Below are 22,378 nucleotides of genomic sequence, written 5' to 3' on the forward strand. Positions count from 1 at the left end.
CTACCGCCCTCCGCAGCGGCTGGATGGCTCCGGGCTCCGCGTCCTGCCCGGTGCCGCTTTTCTCCCCCCCCCAACCCAAAAAGCCCCCCCCACGGAGGCTGCCGGTGTCCCGGTTGCTCTCGGCTCACGCTGTCGCTAAGTCATTAATGGATGCAGATGTGCGGAGGGAGGTAAATAATCCCCCCCCCCCTTCTTTTTCTTCCTCTCCCTGCCCCGCACCGAACTCCCCGGGCCGGGGGTAACGGGCAGCACCGGGCAGCTGCCGGTACTGCCCGCCGGAGGGGCAGGGCTGTGCGGGCACCGGCAGCCCCCCCAGCTTCTCCCAACTTGGAGGAAGTCTGCGGGGGGGGGGGGACACACGACCCCACGCCTCCCCCACCGGGGCTTTTTTTTTTGGGGGGGGGGGGGTTTACCTTTCTTTCCCCCCCCCACCCCTCCGGATTAGGGGCTGCGGGTGCCGGCAGCCCGGTGTGAGTGTCGGGGGCGGGGGGGGGGAACGGGACGAGGCGTGGAAAGCTGCCCTCCCTCCGGCTCCCGCAGCGCCGGGAACAATGGCCACGGGCTCCGTGGGGACAATGCCCGGCGGAGCCGAGCTGCTTGGGTTGCAGGACACGTCCACCACCGCCTCGGCCACCCCGGGCCCCGGCCCCCCGCTCCCCCCCCAATCCGGGGCAGGCACCCCCCCGACTGTCGTGGCCCCCCCCCCCCCCGGGAGAGGCCCCCCCCCCCCCTCCGCCGCTCCCCCGGGACTGTGGGAAAACGCGTGGCCGGGGATTGGGGGGGTGTTTTGCGGGGGGGGTGGTGGTGGTGGTGGCACTAAACTTGGGGAAAAGTCGTGTGTCCTCGTCCCGTCCCCCCAGCCCGGGGCCGGCTCTGTCCCCTCCCGGCTTTGGGGGGACCCCCCCCCACCCCGACACCAACAATTCCCTCTTGCCCATCCCAACTCATCCCACAAACTCCACCGGGTTCTCCCAACCGGGGCTCAACAGGTCGGTACCGGACAGTCCCCAGGTGCGCGCTCCTCCGCTTCATCCCCCCTCCCACGCCATTTCCCAACCCTCCATCACTTCCCCCCCCCAATCCCACCCCTCCACCCCCCCCCCCCCGTTCATTATTCCTGTTATCCCAAGGCAGCCTCCGTGCCCAAACGCCGGCATGTGCGAGGCAAACAGAGCGCGATTGTTCGGAGCCTGGGAACGCGCGGAGGGGGCGCGGGGGCCGCCGCCCGCCGCCCCCCCCCCCGGCCCCGGCCCCCGTTCAGCCGCGATTGTGATGGAAATAGGCCTTTCCCCGCATGCTGTTGAACTTGATGTTGACTCCTTTTCTTTGGGGGTTTCACATCTCTTCGGTCACTTGTTTTGTGGGAAAATTTTCTCCCGAGCTCCGGTGTGAAATTAATTAATCAGGGCCTCTAGATGGCAATGGGACACAAAAGGGGACAGCCCGGGGAAACTCCGACAAACTCACAAAAGCCACCCCCGGGGTTTATAGCCCCGGGCCGGTCGGACCGACTGCCCTGCCCTGCCCGGTGCCCGAGGTAAGGGGCTGCCGGAGCGAAGTTTCGGTGTGTGCAGCTATTTTTTTTTTCTTTTGGGGTGGGGGGAGGTTTGGGGGGGGAAAAAGGGGGGGAGTAGGGACCCCGGGGTTTGGGGGGGGTGCTGTCCCCGGGCGGTGTGTTGTGTGGGCATCCCTTCTCGTCCCCTTCCAACCCTGCGTTGGTGCGAGGCTGTATCCCAGCCGCAAAATACAGGGGGGGGGAAGAAAACAATAATAAAAAAATTCCCCACGCAAAGGGCCGGGGCTGAATTCGGCATTTCTGGAGAAATAGGGGGGGGGAATTTAACTTGTTTTATTCTTATTTTTCCTCCCCTAAAAAAGTAACTGGGGTTGTTCCTGTGCTGAAGCGCCTGGCTCTGCCCGAGCGGGCACGGCGGGGATTTCCAAGCCGTTGTTTCCCGACCGGGGAAATCTCTGCCGTGCGCGGGGGGAAATCGTTTGCCCCCAGTTTGGACTGGGGAGGTGGTTGTTTGATTTCCAGTCACCCTCCGCGCTATTAGTTTCAGCGGGTGCCGCGCGTGTGTGTGTGTCCTCCGACGGGTTTAGCAGCGACGGGGGGATAAATATAAAATCAGATTTTCTTTTGAAGCACTTTGCGGGGCAGGATATGATTGTTTTTAGAGAGATCTATCTTTGCAAAGCGTTCGGGGCTTTGGGGGAATATTTCTGCACGGGAACAGGCCAAAAATACGAGCGTCAAATCCCCTCCCGCTCTTTGTTGCCACAACACCTTTGGGTGACAGCGGCTGCAGAAACAAAATCATTAAAATATGTTAAATCTTTAGTTTTCGCCCACATCGATATTTCCAGCCGGGCAGCAATTCGGGTGGATTTGGCCGGGGGTTTGGGGAACCCTTTTCCTCGGGGTCGCCCCCTCCCTCTCCGGTGCTGGTTGAATTGAGCTGCGAAGCGATGTGCAGAGGAACGAGTCGTTGTATTTTAAATGCAAATAATTCCCAGCGACAACGCTGGAACCAAACAGAAAAAAAAAAAATGGGGCGGGAAAAGAAAAAAAGGGGGGAAAAATATCTCGGTGGGAGGAAAAGGGGGCAAAAAGAAAGAAAAACCGAACCCGTTGAAAAATCCGCTTTCGAGGGGCGCCGGGCCGGGGGGGGGGGGGGCGAGCCCCGGCGGGCGAACGGCTCCGGTACCCGGGGAGCGGCGGCGGCTGCCCGGTGCGAGGCTCCGGTGCCCACGACGCGGGGGAGCTGGGCCGCCCCCCCGCCCGGTAAAGCCGGCCAGCCAGCCCCTGGGTGGGGAGCAGCCCCTCGGCGGGGGTCTGCCGTATTTCTCCGGCAGCAGAGGCCGTGTCCCGGCTTGCCCCCCCCCTCCCACCCCCCCAACCTTGGGCAGAACCGGGGCTCCGGGGTGGAGTGTCCCCACTCCACGGGTGGAAAGGACCGGTTTGGGAGCATCCCACGCCCTGTCCGCCGGTGGGACCGGCCCCGGTTGCCCGGGCAAGGGCTCCAGCACCGCCCACCCCCCCCGCCCCCGCTGCCAGCCTCGCCGGGAAAGTTGCTCCAAGTTGGAGGGATGGCGGCGGCGGCACCGGCTCCTCCTGACGCCTCTTCTCTCTCTTTCCCTCCCCAGGTGGGCTCCGTGGAACGGCGCGGCGGGGGACCGGCACACCGGGCGAGGCGGAGGTAACGGCGGTTCTCCTCCTCCCCCCTCCATCCCCACCACTGGGATTCGGCCGGTTTTACCGGAGGGATGCGGGGCAGGTATGGGACCAGCAGTTAGTGGCGTTACCGGTAACGGTGGGAAGTTACCGGGCTGGCGGGGAGCGGCACACCGCGGCATCCCTCGGTGCGATGGCGGGGGTGGGGGGGGGATGGGGGGGCCGGCAGCCGGCCGGGCTGCTCGGGCTCCGGTTCTCCGGTGGGAACCGGGTCTCCCGCTCCGCTTCGAGCCGAGCCCAGCCTCGCTGCCTCCCGCCGAGGCGGCCGGCGGTTCCTGCGGCGAGCGCCGTGCTCGTACCGGAGCCCAACATGGCTGCTGTAGTGAAGGTATTTGATTCACACGAGGGTGTAGGCGAGGGGAAGAAGGGGGGACGAGAGGTACCGGGGCCGGAGCCAGCGCCCGCAGCCGCCGGGGCGAGGGGTACAGGCGGGCGACGACTCGGTAAGTGCCGGGGAGGAACGGGGCCGGGCGGGCCCCGTGGAACCCCCGCCGCGGACACGCGTGGGGAGGCCGCCTTTCCCGTGTCGGCGCTGCCAAGCCTCCCCCACCGTTCCTCGGGGGCAGGGAGCGGTGGGGAACGGGAACCGGGAACCGGCGGGGGCAAACCGGGCCGCTGCGGCCCGCCCGGGCCCTGCGCGGCGGCTACCGGGGCCCGGGGGCGGCGGCGGAACGGGGCCGGTACGGATGCCGCTCCCCGGTCCCGCCGGTGCCCGAAGCGGCCCCTTCCCCGAGCCGGACCCGGGTCGGAGGATCGCTCCCGGGGTCGGCGGAGAAGCTCCGCCGGTGCCGTTCGTTCCCTCGGCGGAGCTTTGGGGCCGCGGTCGTTCTTTACCCTTTGGGGAAGGACCGCGGCCGGGACTGCCCGGGGAAGGAACGGTTCGGTAAGCGGAACCCACCGGGGAGGCGGAGGGGGGCCGGGACCGGTGGTGCCCCGGGTGGTGTGGACGGCAGCGGGGCCGAGCCCGCCGGGGCCGCCGCCGCCGACCGGGGCCCTGCGGGAGAGTCATTCCGGAGCCCGGCTACGGAGGTAACGGTACCGGCTCGGCCCACGCGCGGTGCGGACCCGCGGGGCGGCGGGGGAGTGTGGGGGGGGTGTGGGGAGAGCGCGGGTGGCAGCTACCGGGTGTGTGCGGGGGGACGATCCGTTAATTTGGCAACCAGCTGCTTCGCTGGCACCATCTTCCCGTTCGGAACGGTTAGCCGTGGCGCGGTGCACCGGAGCGACGGGAACCGCAAGGGATGCTAACGATAATAATTAAGAGCAATACTAATAATTAATTAGTGGCGGCTTGGAAAGAAAAGGACGGAGGAGGCACGACCCCGCACGGCCCCGGGGCGCGGCGGCGGCGGCGGTTCAGCACCACGGAGAGCGGCGGGGCCGGTTCCCCGGTGCCCGGTTCCCGGTGCCCGGTGCCGCCGGTGGGAGAATCCTCCGCCCGCGCCCCGCTGTGCAGCGGTCACCGCTTGCAGATGGGGCTACCTGTCAAGGGTTCTCCCGCCCCGGGGGTCCCCGGTGTCGGGGTAGAAAGCTCCGTTGCTCCCGGGAAGCTCCCGGTGCTTGAGGGTTGGCATCTCCGCAAGTGCCGCCGTGCATCGCTCTCAGCCCCTTCAAACGCAGATATTCAGATATGTATCATATATATATATAGGTGTATGTATATAAAAGGGCGGGTGTGGACAGCGGGGACCGGGACGGATCCGTGCCTTCTCCCCGAAACCCGGAGCTCTGGGAGCGGGAGCCGGGCCCCGCCGCCCGCCCCGACCCGCTGCTCCCGGTCCTCGTTGGAAGCGGAACCCGGCCGGGGCTGCCCAGAGCCGGGGCACGGGCACGGTGCTGTGCCCGGTGCCGGGACCGGTGCTATGCCCGGTGCCGGTGCTATGCCCGGTGCCCGTGTTATGCCCGGCCCGCCTGTTGGTTTCGTTTTTCTGCCGCTTTACCGGAGCGAGGTACGACGAGGCGGCCCCGGGAAGGCTACGGAACCCGCCGAACCGGGACAAAGCTGGGGGGGGGGGCGGGGGTGTGAAGGAGGCTGGGGAGAGCCGGGGTGTCCTGCGTGGGTGTGGGTATGCACGGCTGCGTGTGCGGGGCCGTGCGTGCATCAGGACGAATGTGACCATCAACGTGTGTGCATCGGTGTGAGCGTTCCTGGGTGTGCACCGGGGAGGGGGGGGTTGCTCCCGGGGGTGTACACCGGTGCCCGGCCCCCCCCGGGTGGGTGCGTGTACACGGCTGTGCCCGCCGGTTCGCTCCCGGTGTGAGACGGCTGGGGGTGCCAGGGAAAGGCCGCTGCCCCCCCCCCCCTTCGGCTCGCCCCCTGCCCGGGATTGCCCCGCCGTTGCCGGGAGAGCGGAGCGGGTCCTCTGCACCGGGGCAGGGCCGGTCGGGACCGGCCCCGGGCGGCCGCACGGGGGGGACGTGGAGCCGGACCTCGGCCCCGGGCTCTGTCCCGCCGTCCCTCCGAGCCGCGGCCCCGCTTTGTCCCGGGCCCGGGGGGTGGGTGTCCCTCCCCGGCCGGGGGGGGCAGAGCCGAGGCCGGGCCCGTCGGAGGACCCTATTACCGGGGGTCGGTCGAGCCCGGTTTTACTCCCGAGCAGCCGCCAATTTTCCCTTTTGCAAGAGGGGCCCGTGAGAGCAGCCTCGACGAGAGGGTCTGTTCCCACTTCCTCGCCCCCCCCCCCTCCGGCCGCTTCCCCGCCCCGGCCACGTCGGGTTTAACCCCAGCCTTTGCCGGGGGGTGGTGGTAGTGGTGGTGGCGGGGGGGCCGGCTCCGCCACAGCCCTGCCCGAGCAGGGTTACCCCCGGGGCACCGCCACCTCCCCGACGGGGCGGGCCGGCTGCTGCGGGAGGCTGGGTCCGGGGAGGAGGGAGGCGAGAAGGGGGGGGGGACCCGGGCGAGCAGACGGGCCAGCCCCCGGGGACAGCGGCGACCGTGGCGAATGGCTCTGCCCCCCCCGGGGGGGGGTGGGTGGGGGGTGACCCCTGCCCCGGCCCCACGCCCGGGCTGTCCCAGCCCCGCCGCTCGGGCTTTGTCCCCGTCGGCCGCCCCGTCCCTCCTCCCGCCCTCCCCCGCCCTCCAGCCATCCCTCCGCCGCCGGCTCTGCCTCAACTTTAGAGGCAGGTCCCGGAGAAGCCGGGAAGCGGGAGCGGGACCCGCACCGGCACCGGTACCGGCACCGGGCGGGGGTATCCAACCTCCAGCCCTGGCCGAGCCTTCTCCCTACCCTGCCAGCCTGGGAAGGATGCGGCGACCCGGAGGCGACGGCGACCGCGGGGAGCACCGGCCCCAGCGGGGCGAGCAGGTACCCCCTCCCCGGTACCCCCCCCTTCCCGGGGTCCCCTCCCCGTCCTCTCCCCGTTCCCCCGCTGCTGGCCGGGGACAGCCGCTCCACCGAGTTTCCCTCCGAGCAGCCGCACGACCGGAGCTCCCCCCGCCCCGGCTTGGGCAGCTCCCCGGGAGCATCCCCCGGCCGGTGCTCGGGGACGGTGCCCGGAGGCTCCCGGCCGGGGTGCGGGGTCCCTGCGGGCGAGGACGGGGTCGCCCCGGGGAATGCAGGGTGTCCCCCCAACTCCCCCCCCCCGGGGGAGACTGACCGCCCGGTTACCCCCAGGATATGCGGGGTCCCTCCCGGGGATGCGGGCCCGGCTGCAGGGAGCGGGTGCGAGAGGAAGGGGAGGAAGAGGAGGGCAGAGCGGGGGAGCGGTGGAAACCCCCGGGGGGGCCCTTTCAGTTGGGCCCGTCCCTTCCCCAGCCACTCTCATGACTCAGCAGTTCCGTGCCAGTAATTTACAGTAATTACAAAGTGGGAGCGGGCTCTGGGGCGAGTCTGGGGGCGAATTTGGGGCTGGGAAGGAGGCAGGTCCCTGGGCCGCAGGCGGCGGGGATGGATCCTGGAGGAGCATCCTGCTCTGCGATGGCCCCCGGCCATGGGGGGCTGCGCGGGGCTGAGCCTGCTTTAGGGTACGGGTCCCCTTTGGGGTGCAGACGTCAAGTCAGGGCGCTCGGGTGGGCATCGGGAAGCGCCGATGTTGTGTGTCGCATCCCAAGGCGCCGGGGCAGATTCCCGCTCTCCCACCGAAACCGTTGGGGTTTCTTCATTATTGGCGGCGAGGGGACACGAATCGCAGCCACCCCGGGGGGCTCCGACATTGGAGCAGAACACCCCCGGGCGTGCGACGTGGCTAAGGCCCGTTTTGTAAAGACCTGGGTTGGTTTTTCTCTTTGGTTATCTAGCTGTATGAGTGTATGTGATATCATAAAGCTAGAGAACCGAATGTAAAAACCCGCTCGCTATTCTCCGGGAGAAGAGCCCTGCCCTCCCGGCAGGAGAGGGGCTCGGCGGCCGCCGGCCTCCCCGAGGCACTGGCCCCGGTGCCTTTGCAAGGGGGAGAGCGGCTGGAAGCCAAACGCGGCTGTGGAGTGGAAATTTCAGTGGGGTTTTGTCTTTAATCATTTTTATTGAGGCCCAGAGCTAGTGCCTGAGCCGGGGTGATTATTTTGATTCCAACCCGGGGTTCCTCAGGCTACCTACAAAACCAGCACCTTCATTTTATTAATTTTTAAAATTTTTTTTCCACTGTGGTTTTAATTTCCACGTCGACAATTAAGCTCGCTTGCGCCGGGTGTGCCGGAGATAAATGAAACGGGGCCAGCTCAGAAATAACCCCCAGAGAAACCCTGTTTATAACGAAGTAGAAGGAAAGTTGCTTAAATATATTACCGCATGCAAATTGCAATTTAGCGCAAACCTGTTTCCGAGGCCGATTTATCTACTGGGGAAGAGAAATAAATCATCGTTGCTCGTCGGTTATTCTGCATCTGCAGCGAGATTGCAGCTTTGTTCTTCGGAGAGGGGGATTTGGGAGCACCGCTCCAAGGGTGCTCCGGTCTCAGCCTCCCCCTCCCCGGTCCATCCCTGACCCCCACCCCTGTGCTCCTCCTTTGCTGCCCATGGGTCGGGGTGTCGCATGCAGCCAGCTCCCTCCTTCCCTCCTGCTTCCTTCGGCCCCTCTCGGACCCCGCGGCACTCGGGGCGACTCGCCGGTGCGAGGGATGCGGGGCTGAGCCCAGGCTGCCCGGGGGCTGCGGGGGCCATGCAGGAGGAGGAGGAGGGCTGGATCCGGCCCCGATGGCTGATGCTGGAAGAGGGGAGAAGCTGTAAGCGGTGACCCCGAAGGCTGAGCGGTCCCCAGTTATTCCTGGGAAGCTCAGGGAAGGGGGGAGCGGTGTATTCCGGCATGTGTTTCGGGGTGCAGCTTGAAGCGGGCAGCGAGGAAGGCCCCTCCATGGCCGCAGAGCCCGGCTCTGTGCTCTCGGACATTTGGCAGCGGTCAGCGGGGAGGCTCTGCAGATGGACCCAAGCACCCATGTTCTTAAACCATTGCAGGATCAGGCCCTGACCATCCGCCGCTCTCCCACGGGAGGCAGGTACGGTGCGAGGGGCACAGCAGCCTGAGCAGGACAGTGGCACCGCAACATGTCTACTTCCCCCCCTCACTGCTCAGGTCTTTGGTGCATCAGTTCCCTGGCTGGGTTGGTGCTGAGAAATGAGAAGGGGAAGGGCGTGAGCTCCAAATATCAAAAGCTCGATGCCCCGATCCCTCTCCCCATCAGCCTCTCCCTGCCCTGCACATCCCGGCTTCTACGTGGGCTTGCAGCTCCTCTTTCACCTGATGTTGCTGGAGTCTGCAGCAGAGGAGGAATTTGGGGTGCAGGAGGCAGGGGTGCACCTGCCTGCCTCTCAACAGCTCTTGCTTCCTTCAGGCAGGAGAGGGGCAGAGTCCTCGTCCCAGATCTCTGTGATCCCTGGCACTGATCCTGCACCCCCAGCCTGCTCAGACACCCTGGGCTCGCCCAATTTTGGCCTTTTTCTGGGCAGGGAAGACGTGGACCCTATATATAGCGTGGGATAAAGCTGGTATGGCCCCCATACACCCCAAAATATGGTGTGGGATAAAGAGGAGATGGTCCCTTGTACACCCTGTGCCCCGTAGAGCTGCTCTGCCTGCGGCTTGGGGACAGGGACAGAATGGAAGCGTGGGTGCTTTAGCCATGGCAGTGCCGAGCTGGGTCGAGAGCTTTTCCTGCAGCACAACGCGGGGCCGCTGCGGTGTCCGGAGGCACCGGCTTGTCTCCTTGGTGGAGACACAGGTCCCTGGGGGAAATGTGCCCCATCCGATGGCCAGTGCCACCCTGCGCTGTCCTTGCAGGGCTGGATAGATGGGGCACGGCACTGGGAGGAAGGAAAACCTTCCCCGGCTCCTCGCTTATTTGCCCTGAGCTCCTTCAAGGGACGGTAGGCTTCTGTTGGAGCTGGTTTTCCATACCAGACCTGCTTACATCCCTTCGACCTTCTCATTCTCTCCAAGATCTGGACCAGCCGTGAATCCCATAGCTTTGTGGGGAGGTTTGGACAGGGTTTGGGCAGCGGCTGCCTGCACCGACCTGCCCGCGTTTCCATAACGTCGGCAGAGGAAGCCGCTGGCTGGCGGGAGAAGGGTTCCAGCAACAGCGAGGCCGCGTGGGGACAGCCGGGAGGATGCAAAGCGGCGGCTGTGCAGCAGCGGGAGGGATGCACGGTGCACAGCGCGGGGAGCTGATGCTCGTGCATCAATCCTGCCCTCGCTGCTCGTAGTCCCAAGCTGAAGCGTACCCCAAAACACAACACCACGTACCCCGCCATCCCGGCCGGGAGCAGAGGGGCAGCCGGCGCAGGCTCTGCCACGCTCGGGAAACCTTCTCCTCCCTCCTGACTACTTGTAAACCATTCAGCAAGAATTTCTTAAAATAGGTTCCACTTTAAGGACTTATCTGCTGAATACCATTAATTTTCTGGGGTTCGTTAAAAGCAAACTTGGTATCATAGCAACTGAATCTATTCCAGGGAAGCAGCCAATTGCACCGCGCGGTGTGTGCAACCGAAGGCGAGAGAAAGGAGCCTTTCAGGTTTATTCTCAGGCTTGTGCCTTTGCAAGTGAAGTTTTAATTTTCAATGTTTTATTCCTTGCAGATTATTTTATAATTTCTCCTGGCGAATCTGCAGGGAGAGGAAAATCACCGCGCTGGCAAATATTTGCAAAATCGCCTTCGTTTCGTGCCGGTCGCGTGCGGGCAGAGGTGGTGGCAGAGGGATGCGGTGGGTGCTCGGGCCGGATCCAGCGATTCGGCCTCATGTTTGGGACAGCCGGGCTCGTCCCTCCGGGGTTCACAGCGCCAGCCCCTCTGTCACCCTCGGGAGCAATGCTGAGCGTGGGCATCTCTGGCCGCCCTGGATGGACCAGGGACCGCCCAGCGGGATTGGGGGCTGCTGGTAAAGAGGACGCTAATCCCCGTCTCATTTCCCCGGCCTCGCTAAAGAAATAGTCATTATTTTCCTTTTAATCCCATCTCTCTCCTCTTTTCCATTAGGCCCTAAGCTGCAATCTTGTTCCCGGGGGATGTTACGCTGAGGATAATCCCAGGCGCTGCCGGGGCGCTCGGCCCAGCTACTTTGGGGCAGGGAGGTGGTTTGCAGCCCTGGGCTGCTGCCGGCAGGTCGGGGCTGAGCCCAGTCGTCCCTGGGGTTCTCCGGTCCTGGTTCCCGGCACCGGGAGAGAAGCCGGGCTGAGCATCCCAGTGCTGGCACAGCAGAGCGAGTCAGGGGCAATGGGGCGCTCCCCAAAACCCTGGCCTGGCTGTGGAAATGGGAATAGAGAGCTCGTGGCCGGCTTGGCTATTGGGATGCCGGGATGGTGCTGCTGCCCCGCATCGGCTGTGTCAGCTCGGGTGGTCAGGATCCAGCCTCGGCCTTGGCGGTGGGACAGAAGGAGACCTTTGTGCTGTGGCTGGTGCAAGAGATGGAGGGATCTGGGGGGATGCCGGGATTTGGGGTGCTGAGGGGAGCCGGGCAGCAGGTCCACCTCTGCCCCATGGCCACCAAGCTCAGCCGGGAAAAATGAAATGGCGGGGCCGGCACTTTGCCGGCCGGAGCCCTAAAAATAATGCCGCCCAAGATCGTGTCCCGCCACAATGGTCAGCTGTTTTAATCAGAGATGGGTGGTGGGAGCCGCGTTTGCAGCCGTCCCGGCCACCGGCATCATGCGCGTGTGCCCGAAAGTCGCGGCTCCCGGCCTCGGCCGTTAAACCCAAATTGCCTCATCCTGGGGTGAGGGGGTGCCCGTGCCATTCCCCCGTCCCCAGCGCTGCTCCTTTCTCCCACCGCAAGCCGATGATTTTCCAACTTGATAGCAGGAAGGGAAAAAAAAAGTCATTTATGATAAAAAGTATCACTTAAATAGACAGAAAGGGTAAAAGCCCCAGACAAAAACATATCCCCGAGCAGGAGAAAATGAAAAACACTGATGTGTTTAACTTTAGGCCATTTAAAAATAACTATTGAACAGGCAACAGTAAATAACAATTCCTTCCCATCAGGTACGTGTCACTGCGGCAGCGAAGCTCCCGTTTATTTACCCAAAGCTGGCGGAGGATGGCCCGGCCAGCTCTTTAGCTGCTAATTTTTATAGATGTCAGGCTGAAGTCTCCGACCTGGATAAATCAGGTGCCGGCGGTGAAGGGAGCAGTGCGAGAGCGCTCGGCTCTCCTTCGGTGCCGGCGGGGTGCGGTGCTCCCAGTCAGGAGTGCGCATGGGACCCCCACCCACGGGACCCAGCCTGGGGGGGGTGAGATGAGACCCCACATGTGGGACTGGGTGCCCAGGACATCAGGGTCTGTTCCCAGCCCACCGGCCCCACGTGATGCACTGAAGCCTTGCTTTCTCTTTTTTTTTTTTTTTTTTTTATGGAGAAATTATTATTTATAGTTTAATATCTTCATGTTTCTATGGAAACTCCATGGCTGCGCTTGGTGGAAGAAGTCAAAACCAGCCGGGGAAATGGCAATATTTGAAAGTGAGCGGAGCGGGGCGGGTGCTCGCCTGCGCCGGGGTGCGGGGACCGGGGTAGGGGGTAGACACGGGATACGGGGGGGGGACCCACCGCGTGTCGGTGATGCTCAGTGTGCCAACGATGTGGCCTTGGTGGCTGTGCTTTGTCACTCCTGCTAAAGCCAAGCCCTTCGCCCAGGCTCCTCGGCAAGTGGTTTATCAGGATGCTCCAACCGAGCAGCGTTTGCTGAAGCCTTTCCCCTTCCCCACGCCAGGAATCCTCCCGGCACGGGGAAAACCCCTTGGGGATTGACGGTGCTTGGTCGGGCGAGGGTTGGCCGAACCCCCTCGCCGCGGGCACGCATGGGCATCTCCCACCCAGGGAAAGTGCTACAGCCCCGAATGTAGGTCACGCACGTATAGTGTATCATCATATACATATGTTGACTTCAAAGAGCTCGGGCTCATCCTCGCCGATAACAAACCTGCGTGTGGCTGTTAAACAGATTTGCATTTATAAACGGCGAACGCGGGGCACGTGTGTTATGTACCGGGGGGGGTCGGGGGGGACCCCCCTGCCTGGCACCGGTGCTGGCGCTCATGTGGAAAGAGCACGGTGGCGGCGGAGACCTTCTCCCCCTAATAGCCGGTGACAGGGACTTGCTAGTGGCGATGTCCCTGCGTCGGGCGCGGAGCAAGGACGGAAGGTGTGCGACGTCCCCGCTTTTGTCAGAAAGTATCTATCAGAGCAGCGGGGAAAGGTCAGCGGGAAAAGCACGTGGGGAGGCACAAGCAGGCCCCGAGGATGCTGTCCTGTCCGTCTGTCCATCCTGCTACGAACGCCAGCCAGTGATGCCCCCCCCCCAAGGATAGCTTAAAAAATCCCAGCCGCTTCAAAAAATATTAATTGTGGGTTTCGCCGCCTTTGCCTTCTGGTTTTCGAGCCTTTGGGGATGGTGTTTTCATGCCTTCCTCCGCCGCCACCAGAAATGTATTTATTTATTTTTAATGAAAAGCACGATCCCGGTGCTATTCTGGGGCTGGGCCCTGACAAACAAGGGAAGATGCTGGGGCTGCGGCTGGTGTGGGGGGGGACTGTGCCTGTGCCACTGCCGCCGGCTTCGAGGACTGACCCCCCCCCTCCCTGCCACAGTGGCTGCGTGACGAGCAGGACCCCCGGCTCTGCCATCCCTGTAGCTCCCTGGGAAGCTGAGCCCAGACTTTCTCTGCCCTAATTCCCTGGGAAACGAGGCGAGGGCTGATCCTTGCGCGGCTTTTTATTGTTTTCTATAAATCTTGGATTTCCATGGAGCTTGGAGAGGATTTTTGGGCAACCCATGGGCTCGATGTTAGGGGAAATCAAGGTGTGATGTGCCCGAACTGCCCTGTCCCCGGGGAATCCCATCACTTCGTGTGTCAGGCGGGGATTTAATGCAGAATATTTGCTCCCAGAGCATCAAATGTTGGTTGTGACACCCGGCCACGGCTGGGGCTGCAGAGGAGCTCAGGGTGGTGCCGGGATATTTGGGGGTCCCTCTCGGTCCCCACGGCTGGGTTGTGGACAGGGCTACGGCCACCGGCCACATGTCTCCTCTGCTCGCCGAGCCTCTGCGTTCGCAAATCAGGGACGGCCGCTGGTACCTTTTGGCTCACTTCTTGTATCAAAATTGAAGCATGCGGATAAAAGAGAGAGACGGAAGGGGTCTGGGGGCATTAACGCCAGCTCGGCTGCCTGGGCCATAGAAAACCCCCTTGGCTCCACTTCCCCCCCCCCCGCCAGCCACCCCTTTCACAGCGAGCTTTGGGGATGAAACCCCGCGCCAGCTGCAATGCATAAACCTAAGACGGGCACACGTGTGCTCCCACACACACCCCCGGGCTTGCACACGCGTGTGCACGCGCAGCCGAGCCGGAGTTGGGGCCGGCTGCTCCGGGAGACGGGGTGCGAGTGGCATTTCAATGCAATCCAGGCGGGAACAATGAGGTGTGTTTTTAAGGGACTGTGAAAGGGGGGTTTTTGCTGAAGGACTGAAAAGGCGGCGGGGGGAGGAGGGAGCCGGGCAGCCCCTCCATTAGCTCAGTGCAGCAGCGAGAACAGCTGTGAAAAGAGCCCAGGCCTTTTTCCCACGCCCAGAGGAGCGGAGCGAGGGAAGGAGCCCTCCCAGCGAGGTCAGATCCCATCACTAATATATACACAGGCTGTGCCCTCATTCACGTCACCCCGGCGCAGGTTTGTTTAAGGCACACACACACTGACACTAATTTCTCCTCGCCCTCGCTCCCCCAGCCGGCCCCATTATGGTCCCCGCTGCATTAAACCCTCCCCGTGCCCCGGCGATGGCTGGCGGTATCGAGGGGGTTGGTTTTGTTTTTTGTTTTTTGTTTTTTTTAATTCCTTCCCCCCCCCTCTCCCAACACCTGACCGGCAAGGTCAAGACGAGCTGCCCGCGCCGTGGCGGCGGCGATCGGCTCTGTCCGGCAGCTGCTGTGCCGGGGCCGGCTCGCAGGAATGTGCCGCGACGGCCGGGTCCCGCAGATGGGACCTGGCGGGGGTTTGACACCCGGGACTCAGCTGGTGGAGGCGGATGGGGGCTGTGGAGCTTGGGGGCGAGGGAAGGATGAAATGAGCCCCCCCCTCCCCGCCATCCTGGCTCTGTGCATTCATGGGAGCGTGGCTGATTGATGCCGGTGGAGGTCTGGCCTCGTGGCTGCTTGTCGGGAAGATGAAGTTGTGGGTCTTTGCTGGGGCCAAGTTAAAGGGTTGGTCCAAACCCCCTCCAGCCAGCATTTTCCAGAGCCTGACCGGGGAGTGATCCCGGCAGCTCCCGTGCTACCGGTGGGGTTGCACCGGTCCCGGCGCGGTGCCACGGCAGCCACCGGTCCAGGGCATGGGCGATGGCAGGAGCAAGCCCTCCTGCCTGTCCTGGTGCTGGCCGCACTCTGCTGTCCCGCGGGGCAGCGAGTCTGGGTCCGGGCAGCTCTGCCCCTGCCGTCGCCGTCGCCGTCCTGTGCACCCCAGCACCGGGGGGATGCTGGGGGACATTGCATGGGGCTGCTGAGGGGTGCAGGATGCGTGCGTGCAGGGCTGCTCTGCAGCCCTCGCAGGGGGATGTGCAGGGGGTGAGGGGGATGCTCCCCTCCTGGTCTTCCCATGCCAGGATCTGGCCACAGCAATTCCCCATCCCTCCTCGCCCTGCGGTGCTGCCGGCCCGGCCAGGCATCTGCCGAGAGACGGGCAGCAAATAAATCAGGTCTTGTTTATTCTCGTGCCTGGGCTTGGTGTGTGAGTTCATTTTAAAACGTTCTGCCTTAAATTACAGCCTAATAAATCAATACCCACTTAGCGATGCAAGCGAGCGGGAGCAGTTTGCGCAAAGAATTAAAGTTGCCTCCGCAGCCCTCGGGCTTCACGAAGGGAGAGGGAGCGAGTCCCAGCAGGACCCTGTCCTGCGACACGTGTGTCCATGGCTGCACTTGGCTGGAACATGCATGTACATGGCTGGGCATGGCTAGGACATGCATGTGCATGGCTGGGCATGGCCAGAACACACGTGTGCGTGGCTGTGCTTGGCAGGGACACGTGTTAGGGCAGGCGTGTGCTGTCAGCTGCCCTGTGCAGGGGCTTGGGGCAGCCTCAGAGCTAATCCCAGCCCCCCTGAGATGGGGTGTCTCTGCATTTCCCCCCTAAAAAGGTGACAATATGGTTCCCCCGTCCAGCTCCCACCCACCTCTCCCCACTCAGGGCGCTTCGTTATGCCCCTGCTAATGGCTTTCCCTGAGCATCCTCCTCCCTTTTACCCCTCCGCTCACACCTTTCACTTGTCTAATCCCCTTGTATTTGTCTGGGCCGCCTTCCAGGGCCACCCACCTCTTTATAGGGCCACTGCTAAGTAAACGCTGCCTTTGCTCTGCTAAACGGGGACTCCTCCTCGGCGCAGTCGGGGTTAGCGGGACCGGACCTTTCATGTGCCGCTCGCCTTTCTCGGGGGCTGCCCTTTGCCTCCTGCCACGGCACCCTCCATCCTCCTCCTCCTCCTTCTCAGGGATTCGGGGCACACCAGGGCTCTCGCTGCCCAGCATCGGGGCATCGGCAGCCCTGGGTGTCATCGCTGCCTGCTCCCACCAAAGCTGCCCTTGGCGTTGCCCAAGGACCCTCGTTCCCGTCCCCCCCCCCGGCTTGTGTCGAGGCTGGTTTTATCCCTCCCCCTCCTCGTCTCCCTTGCCAAGCCCTGACACTTGATGGCAGCCCATTCAAAATGCATGGGCTCCCCTTTCCAAGCGCCCCAGTCCTTTTGAACTAAAAGGATTTTCTCAGAGGCTAAGTTCAAATGTATGGCCGTTATTTATTTATCACCCCGCTATGTATTATTCATTTATTTAAAAATGTATGGCAGCTGGGAGCCCCGTGTTTAATCACCCCACGGATGGCGAGGGCCAGGTGGAGCCGGCCCCTTGCTCCGCCAGTAACCTGGCGCGGTGGCTGCCGCCAGCCCGCCGGCCTCACGCCTGATTTACCATGAACCCAGCCAAAACTAACCCCAAGCCCACGCCAGCCAGAGCAGGGCAGCCGTGCCGGCTGGGCACGGGGCCGGAGCCGGTGTTTCAGGGGGATGCCAAGGACCCGCTGCGCCCCGATGCTGCGTGTCGCTGGATGTAGGTCCATGGGGTTGTCATTCCCCCCACCCCCAGCATGGCTTTTTGGGGTTGGGGATGAGGACGTGCCCTGCTTGCCGCCTGGCTGGCCCCTCCGATGGCCCCAGCTGGCAGATCGCTGCCTGTCCCCAACACAAGGACAAAGTGGCCGACGTGCTGCTGCTGTGCAGGGAGGCTGGAAGGGGCTGGCATTGGGCTGTCAAAAAGAAGAAAAAAGGCAGAAAAAGGAGAAAACTGGCTGTGCTTTGCTTTCCTCGGCATCACAGGGAGGAGGGGAGGCATCCAGCCCTCCTGGCATCTCCTTGTCCCTGCAGGGGTGAATGACTGAGTCCCCTCGCCGGAGGACCATGAAGGGTTAAGGATGCTTTCCTTCCCCTCTAAAGTCCCCAAGTCCCTCCATGAGCCCCCACCACCCTCTTCCTCACTGGGACACTCGCTAATTGAGACAGCTTCAGCCCCTGCCTCCCTCCTCTCCCCCTGGGGCTGAGCTGCCTCTTCCCAGGGGGAGCACATTGTCTGCTCCAGCCGGGTTGATGTAATCCCTAAGCCCGAACAATACTTCCCCACCCCGCTCCTGCTGAAAGGGTATTAGTTGCCCAATGAGATAATTACTCCACAGGCCACCCTAATCATCCTGTCGGCCCAGCCGCTTTCCTCAGCGGGCGAAGAGCCACCCGTCTCAGCCCCACAGCACCCGGGATGCGGGTTCAGGGTCCCCTGGGGTGATGCTGCTGGAGATGCTCACCCTATGTGGGCAGCCAAACCCCAAACACCAGCAGCAAAATATATTCAGAAAGGGGGATGTGCTGCCGAGATGCCACCTCCAGCCCCGTGGCTGTTGTCACCTCAAAATGCCACCCACGCATGGGGTGCAGGGTGAGAGTCCCAGGGTGCTGAGCCTGGGCTGGCAGCACCGCTGCCACCATACTGATGAAGCATGGGTGGGATGAACCCGCTCCCGGTGCGATGGGGTTTGGGTTTTCCTGAAGTCACGTCCCTGCCTTGGCTCCCTTGGGAAGGGTCTGGGCTGGCAGATGTCCCCTGAGCACCTGGCAGCAGGCACAGACCCATCAGTACATCAAGAAACCAATTACCAGGATAAAATTTTGGGAAACAATATTCTACATTTTTCATTAAATACCGGTGTTCGCACAGACCTGATTTCAAAAACCAGAATTTCAGCAATTAAAAACCTGCCCCAACCTATAGGATAAATGTGACCAGTTTCCTGAATTGCTTTAACAGCAAATAATCCCGGTTTTCAGCCCTGCTTTGCGCAGGGTTTGCTGCCGGAGGGGCCCTGCGCTTGCTCCCGCAGAGCGTGCAGGGCTGCGTGGCGCACGCGTGACGTTAGTGTGTACCCGCGGGCACACGCGTGTACTCACACATGCAGAGCTGGCTGCTCGGCTGGGCTGAAATCCGGCAATTTTTTCCTGGCCGGATGGTGCCAGGGCTGGCTTTCCCCTCCCAGAGCAGCTAGGACGTGGCTGTCAGCCGCAGAGCTCCCCCGTCCTTTAATTGTCCGATGTGCTGGAATTGGGGATGCTGCAGGAGAAGGGACCTGTTCAGGGCTGCCGAAATTAAAGCCTAGTTCTTATTAATCCTGCTCTTTGCGGCTCTGGCTACGCTGAAGTCAGGGATTATCCCGTCCGCCTTCCCGCACACCGGTACAGCAAGAGCGAGGCGGTCGGAGAATTAATCTCCTGTAGGTTTTGCTGATCCCATCCCCAGGAACGGTGGCTGGGGGGCACCTGGAGGAGCTGGGGGGGGCCGGAGCCGGGCAGGGGGACAAAGACCCTCTGCCACCATGGATTTGTGTTGGGCTCGAGGAGGGGAGCTGGAATTCGGTGGGATGCTCGCCGGGATACTCACAGGGATGCTCGCTGGGACTGGGGATGGGGTTTGACAGACAGATCCGGCAGCGCCGCGGTCACCGGGCTGCACCTCCCCGAGTTCCCAGCAAGGACTTTTGCCCCCCCCCAGCACTGTTGGGAATATCGCCGGTGGCGTGGGGGCCGTGCAAGGCCAATGCTGCGGTGAGGGACGCTGCCCCGCTCTAGCCACCGCTCCTCCCCATCCCTTTCTTGGCCGATCTCTTCTGACAGACGAACACCGGTTCTTTCTCCGCCACAAAGTCCTTGTCCAGCCAAGCACACAAAGCGGATCCATTATCCGATGGGGGACAGAAAGGAGGGGCCGAGGGGGGGGGAGGCCGCCGCACAATGCGCACAAGTGGCGCGTGGGGCCGCCCCTATTGTGTCTGGGCAGGAAGGGCCGGGACCCACGGCGCGGCCCCCTCAATGGCAGCATTGTGTCTGAGCCCCCCGTCCCCTTGGGCATCCCCTCGGTGTTGTCCCCCCCCCAGCTCCCGCCGTCAAGGCACCCTGTCTCCGGTCTTTTTGGGGTCCTCTCTTCCCATCGGACACCCTTGGGAGTGCTGAGGGGGTGTTGGAGGGGCTGAGTTTTTGGGAGCAAAGCAAATGGGCTGATGGGTGCCCCCCCCTGCCCACCCCGGGCAGGGTTGTGCGGGGTGAACGTGGGTGCTGGGGTCAGCGAGAGCTGAAGTCCTCACCTCCATGCGCCGTGGTTTTGGGTGATAAAAAGGCTGATCTGGGGCAGACCAAGGGATCCCCTCCCTGGAAGCGGGTGCTGGGGGACGGGGGACATGACCAAGGGCACATCTGGAGGGGGTTTGCCCCCATCATCCGACACAGAGGGGTCTCCCTCCCCACCGGCTCCCGGCAAGGTTTGGCTCCTCTTCCTGCCAATGCCATCCCGTCTGCAAACCGGGATGCAGGATGCAGTCCAGGATACAACCCATGGGGTGATGGAGCCGTTCGACCCCCTCTCTACATCCCGATGGAGAGGTCAAACAGAAACCTGTCCCTAAGCGGGGACCCGTGCGGGTACCCAGAGCGGGGTTTCTACATAGAGGCGGGTGCGGAGACCTCGAGGCCCTTCGCCAGGCTCCAGCGATGCCAGTAGAAACCTTTGCAATCCCCTTAAAGCATCGTCTTGGCCCCGTGCGCCTGCCCAGCGCGGCGGCTGGTCTGGTTAAGATGGCTCAGTGGTGAGCAGAGTGAGATCGGTGTGGTTTTGGAGGTGATCGGTGTGGTTTTGGAGGTGATCGGTGTGGTTTTGGAGGTGACAACATTGCTTTTTTTTTTTTTTTCAGAGGAGAAATCCCCACGTTGCTTTGATCACTGCGGTCCGGCAGCATCCCTCACTGGGGACGGGAACGGGGCGAAGCACCCACAGCAAAAGGGAGCACCCAGGCCAGCGTGGGCAGAGCCCCAGGAAGACCACCCACCCCACAGCACCCTCACCCTGGAGATCAAAGGATGGAGGAGCCCCATGGGGCACCGTGGACTGGACTTTCCTGCCCGTGGGAGCTGTCAGGCTGGGAGGAGGCTGCTCCTGGCACGGGTTTGCAGCAGCAAAGTTGTACGTGGCTGTCGGGGACGGGCTGGTTTGGTCGCATCCCTCCACGGCAAGCGCAGTGCCTGCAGAGCTAAGCGAGGGAAGTTAGCTTTGCTCCCCCAAGGATGCTCGAGAGCCCTTCGCCTCTCCTGGACGGGGTAAGTTTGGGCTTTTCTTGCTTTCCTCTCCCTTCCTGCAAGCTCAGCCAGCTGGCGCTGGGTTTTCCCCACAAAACCTCCCCCTGAGCTCTCCCCAGCCGGGGATTTGGGGGGACCACGGAGCAGTGCCGTGGAAGGGGGCACCCACGATGGTTCTGCGTGTGGCTGGGCTGCTCCTCGCCGTCAGGGCCGGGCAGGCAGCTGCAGTTGTCAGGCTGCAAGGTGCCACGCTGATTTTTTTTTCTTGTTGTCTCAGGGGCAAAAAAACCAGCTTTTGTCCCCATTTTATTTATATTCCTCTTTGAAAAGGGTTAGATTTCCCCCTCAAAGCTAGTGGAAGACTGGGCTATTGATAACAGCTTTTGGTTGCCAAATAATTGACTTTTTCCCCCTATTTCCTTTTTAATGTACATCTAAAAATCTTTCCTCTATGACTCAAACCCATCCTTTTCCATGACTAAACAGCAGAAGGCGGAATTGTCCCCCCCTCACCTCTTGCTTTGCCCCCAGCTGGGAGTGCAGCCTCCCGCACCATCCACAGATCCTCCTGCTCTGCTCCATCCAACCCCCCCCCATTTTTCCTGCTTGTAGACATTGGCTTTAGCTGCACAAGTGACTTCCATCTCCATCTGGGAGCCTGTTTTGGGGGGGTAACAGTTTCATCCCACCCCCCCAGCAGCGCTGGGGAGGGGGGTGGGGAGGAGCACAGCCCCGCAGCAGCAGCAGCAGCAGCAGCATCGCATCCTTAGGAGTCAGTCAAGGGAGAAAAACCACATCCCCTGCGGTCCTCACTTCTCCAAGTTTTTTCACGTGACTGCAAAGCTGTCCGAAACATTAGAAAAAATAACTTTCACCTTTCCCAGGGTGAGCCTGGCAGCCGGCGTGGACGCTGCCACGGTGCCCGTTGGCAGCCCACGCTCTCGGGGCTGGTTTTCTGGCAGGGATTTGGCTCGCCCCCAGATGCACGATGGGGAGATGAGGAATATTATCCCCCATTTTCCCCCAAGACGATGCCTGTGCTGGAGGGGTTTTGGGTATCTGCTCATCGAGGCTGGATTTGCCTGGCTTTTCTTACTCACCGGCACCCCAAGGGGGATGCGGGGTGCATCCCCATGGGATCACCCTCCAGAGATGGGTCTGGGATGCTCCCATGGCACAGGGCAGTGGCAGTGCTTCTTTTTAGGGGAGCGAGGCACAGCAACAGTCTTGGGGAGACATACATCTCCCCAGGACCGCCACCGCGCCCTGTTCCCCATCGCCCACCCCCTCCAGCAAATATCTCCGGGGACGCTAATCCCAGCATCGACAGGCAATCTCCATCCTTGCGGAGACCGGTGCCACCCCATCTGGAGACCCCGAGATGCAGGGATGGAGCGGGGAGCCCCATCCAAGAGCGCGGGACACACTAATATGCCCAAATAATGATGCCCCATCGCTTTGGACCCCCCCTTCCCATCCATTTTCGCTTCGTTCCTTCTCCCCCCTGCTTTGAAGTAGCTTCTTCTTCCTCAAAGCAATATTAATGATGGTAGATGGGAATTGTTGGTGCCGGCACCCAGCACAGCCCTGTGCCCAACGGATGCCCCGAGCAGATGCTCGGCGCCGCGGGCAAAACCGTCCTCCTCCTCCTCCTCCTCCTCCTCCTCGCTCTAAGATGGCCGGCGGCCCCAAAATGGTGCTGAGCATGAGACGCCATCTGCAAGGCTGGTCCCACGCCCGCCGTGGCCTTTTTATGCAAAGGGGAATTAATTAGATTTGAATATGGTAATTAAGCCATCAAGCCCCGCCGGGTGCTATGAGGTCCCTTCTTTTCTTTGGGCTTTCTTCTCACCCCTCTCTCCCGCCGCCCCTTAACCCTTCCCCCTCTGCTTTTTGCACCCAAAGTACCGCTGCTGCATCTTAATTAAACGCCTCGTCTAGGCAATGCCATCGCCACCCCCTTTTCCCGCGCCAAATTCTGTCCGTCCTGGGGATGCCGTCCGTCTGTCTTGGTCAACGGCTGCGTCTGTACCCCGTGTGCGTCCATTTATCCCCCCCCCCAAAAAGCC

The 22,378-nt window shown here is 62.5% G+C and overlaps 1 protein-coding gene across 7 annotated transcripts in view; it reads left to right on the forward strand.

Annotated features, from left to right (window-relative positions):
- The window catches only part of LOC128148201 (uncharacterized), a 37,319-nt gene that overhangs the window by 3,354 nt on the left and 11,587 nt on the right, over positions 1–22,378 (forward strand). For 2 of the 7 annotated variants that reach the window (XM_052801733.1, XM_052801735.1), the window contains exons 3-4: positions 3,148–3,278; positions 19,928–20,330. In XM_052801733.1, the coding sequence (XP_052657693.1) occupies positions 3,148–3,278; positions 19,928–20,330 (534 nt within the window). Of the gene's footprint in view, positions 1–86; positions 171–1,191; positions 1,565–3,147; positions 3,279–19,927; positions 20,331–22,378 lie in introns of those variants that run through there. The other 5 variants (XM_052801734.1, XM_052801731.1, XM_052801732.1 and 2 more) reach the window with 5 other exon arrangements.

The sequence above is a fragment of the Harpia harpyja genome, chromosome 11 (genome assembly GCF_026419915.1).
Source record: "Harpia harpyja isolate bHarHar1 chromosome 11, bHarHar1 primary haplotype, whole genome shotgun sequence".
Classification (NCBI taxonomy): Eukaryota; Metazoa; Chordata; class Aves; order Accipitriformes; family Accipitridae; genus Harpia; species Harpia harpyja.